Below are 3,405 nucleotides of genomic sequence, written 5' to 3' on the forward strand. Positions count from 1 at the left end.
ATATTTGACACGTTGGGCTTTCCTATTTCGCATGCCAGCTAATATAACTAAATCTCAATTTATCAAATTATACGGAATAGAATATACTAATTAATCAAATATCAATATGAGCACGTACAAGGTCATATTTAATACGTTGAGTAATTAGTAATTTAAGTTTTAAAGCCAAAGTTCCAAACGCGACCCCTATATATACCTCCATCTCTCCACCTTCATAATTCATTCATCCACACTGCAAACGATTAAACGAAAAAAACACACACACAAACATAATTTAATATCTAATAAATACAGTAATTAAATAGAAAAAACAATAATGCCAGCTGGTTGGGCTATAGCAGTACACGGTGGTGCCGGAGTAGACCCAAACCTTCCAACCGAACGCCAAGAAGAAGCCAAACAACTCCTCACTCGTTGTCTTAATCTTGGAATCGATGCTCTTGGTTCTTCTGCATCTGCCATTGATGTTGTTGAACTTGTTGTAAGTTCTTCTATGTATATCTTTTTTAATTATCTTTATTATAACTGTAAATACTCCATCCGTCTCAAAAAAAGTGTCTACTAGAAATTTATATTGAATTTAAGATAAGTATGATAAATGTCATTTTAATCGTTATATTTACAATAAATTTGACTAAACTTATTTAAAATATGACTGATTGAGAGTAATAAATAGAGATAAATTTGAGAGTTTGATGATATTAGTGGTTAATTTTTGTAAGTAAACAATATTTTGTGAGAGACATATAAATAGTAAGGTGGACACTTAGTTTGGGACGGAAGTAGTACCATATTATCTCATTTTATAAATTTAGATACTATATATAGTTTTTGTCTGTTGTACATGTTGAACCTAAGATCTACTCCATTATTTATTATTGGCCAAATGTATCTTGATTTGAGTGGAAGAATTGCAATTTTTTTTATTGATTGATTAATGTGTTTGAGATTTTGTTCTCCTAAATTTTGAAGTTCTATGGATATGATTTCGTTATAACAATTTTAATTGAATGATTTGATGTAGGTACGAGAATTGGAATCGGATCCTATGTTTAATTCTGGCCGTGGATCTGCATTGACAGAGAATGGAACGGTTGAGATGGAAGCTAGTATTATGGACGGTGTTGGGAGACGATGTGGTGCGGTTTCAGGGCTCACCACGGTCAAGAATCCGGTCTCGTTGGCTCGTTTAGTCATGGACAAGTCGCCTCATTCTTATCTCGCATTTTCTGGTGCCGAGAAGTTTGCAAAACAAATGGTACGCTTTGAAACTGTACTTATCAAAACAGAGAAGTTAATGAACAAAATTTCTAAAACTAACGTTTTGTTAAATATATCAAGTCTATTACGGACTGTTTTTCAGATTATTAAATAACGGATTTTGTATTTCAAGGGTGTGGAGACGGTAGAGAATGACTACTTCGTTACTCAGGACAATGTTGAAATGCTTAAATTAGCAAAGGAAGCAAACTCCATTGTGGTAAGTGCATTTATGTTTTATTTATTTATTATATTTATTTATTTATTTATTATATTATATTAATAATTATTCAATGACTAATATTGATATGATCTTTTGATTCTGTTTTTTAATTAAGTGGTACTCCGTACTTTTTATTTGGTTTCTAAGGAAAAATGTGGGACTTTTAATGTGTTTTTTAAAGGAATTCAAGTTTCAAGTATGCCGTATGAATTTAACTAATCCTCCAAATATATCTTTTTTACTAGTATTTGTTTAATTTATAACTTTAAAATTAAATATCTAGTCATGCAGCGAATTTTAGATAGAACATCATCAACATCAAAAACTAAATTAATACTGCAACAAATATACAAAAAATTCATATAATTACAACAATTTTAATATTGGTGATATAAACTGTTTCTTTTAAAAACGTTTTCTTATTCTTTTGGTCCATACAGTTTGATTACAGGATCCCAAAGGGCAGTAATTACGAATCATGTGGAACACTAGTCGAAAGCCCAATACACATGAACGGGATTCCAATAAGCATCTACGCACCCGAGACAGTGGGGTGCGTAGTGGTGGACCGTCAAGGCCATTGTGCGGCTGCAACCTCAACCGGTGGGCTTCTAAACAAAAGAATGGGCCGAATAGGTGACTCGCCACTTATAGGGGCAGGGACATATGCGTGTGATCTATGCGCGGTGTCGTGTACCGGTGAGGGTGAAGCAATTATACGAGGGACTCTTGCACGCGAAGTGGGTGCGGTTATGGAATACAAAGGGTTAGGATTGCAAGATGCGGTTGACTTTGTGATTAAAGAAAGGTTAGATGAAGGGAAGGCTGGGTTGATTGCGGTCTCGAAAACAGGTCAAGTGGCTTACGGGTTTAATTGCGTAGGGATGTTTAGAGGGTGTGCTACAGAAAATGGGTTCATGGAAGTTAGTATTTGGGATTGATTAATTTGATGTAGAATTGAACACATTTTAAATTGATTATGGCCGTGCTCATTTTATGGACTATATTGTTTTGTATTTGGAATTTGGAATTAATGGACAAAGATTAATTTAAGGGTGTCGTAAAATTGTTTAACTTTTATGTCAATAATTTAATAATTTATTTATAAATTATAAATTTATAAAGCTTTATTTTTTAAAACTTAGACTAGTGAATAAAATATAATAAATTAAAAAAGACAAAATTACTAAAATAGTGCATGTAGTTTTACATTTTAGCTTAAACTAGTGTTCGAGCCCTCGCTTCGCGGCGGGGGTTTCAATGTATTTTATTGCGTTTAGTTTGTAAAATCATTTTGTGGTTAACGATGATGTCGTTGAAGCGCAACTCGAGTCGAACTAAAAAGTATAACCCGTGAAAGATTTAAATGTTATTTTAAATTAACAATATATGTGCATCTCCGCATTTCGCTATTGAATTGTCGACTTTTAAAAATTTAACGGAGAATTAACGTGCATGAAAAGTACTCCAAATATTTAGCGCTTTTTAAAAAGTGTCCGTTTTGCGTGTAGCTAGTGACATTGTGTTCCTAAAATTATTTTGAGTTTAACGATGGTGGCGGAAAAATTTAACTCGTTGCGAGCGCGAAGATATGGCCCGTTGAATATTTGGGTGGGGTTTGTTTAAGATTTTTTTATGAGAATGAGTATTTGACAATTTATCCCCCTGTTTGAGGGGTAGGTTTGATTTTTTGGATAAAGTGTGGGGGTTTTGTTGTGCAATTTGAAAAAAAAAACGTAGAAAGTTGAAAGTACCCCTAGGTACTATTTATTTTCCTATGTCTTTAAGATATAGTAACTAGTTGGGCGACCTGGCTTTGCGCCGGTTCTTCACCCTTTATTAACATTAATTACATAGCTAATTATTGAGAAAGTAACTATTTATCATTTTTTTGTTTTATTTTTCGTTTTGTCGAGGAAGAC

The 3,405-nt window shown here is 33.2% G+C and overlaps 1 protein-coding gene across 1 annotated transcript; it reads left to right on the top strand.

Moving 5' to 3' along the window:
• Positions 1-238: 238 nt before the first annotated feature.
• LOC139893989 (probable isoaspartyl peptidase/L-asparaginase 2) lies at positions 239-2,558 on the top strand. Its single transcript, XM_071877191.1, has 4 exons — positions 239-478; positions 1,025-1,258; positions 1,394-1,480; positions 1,924-2,558. The coding sequence occupies exons 1-4, from the start codon at positions 317-319 to the stop codon at positions 2,422-2,424; spliced, it is 984 nt and encodes a 327-aa protein (XP_071733292.1). The 5' UTR covers positions 239-316; the 3' UTR covers positions 2,425-2,558.
• Positions 2,559-3,405: the final 847 nt, after the last annotated feature.

This window comes from Rutidosis leptorrhynchoides, chromosome 2 (assembly GCF_046630445.1).
Source record: "Rutidosis leptorrhynchoides isolate AG116_Rl617_1_P2 chromosome 2, CSIRO_AGI_Rlap_v1, whole genome shotgun sequence".
NCBI classification, from domain to species: domain Eukaryota; kingdom Viridiplantae; phylum Streptophyta; class Magnoliopsida; order Asterales; family Asteraceae; genus Rutidosis; species Rutidosis leptorrhynchoides.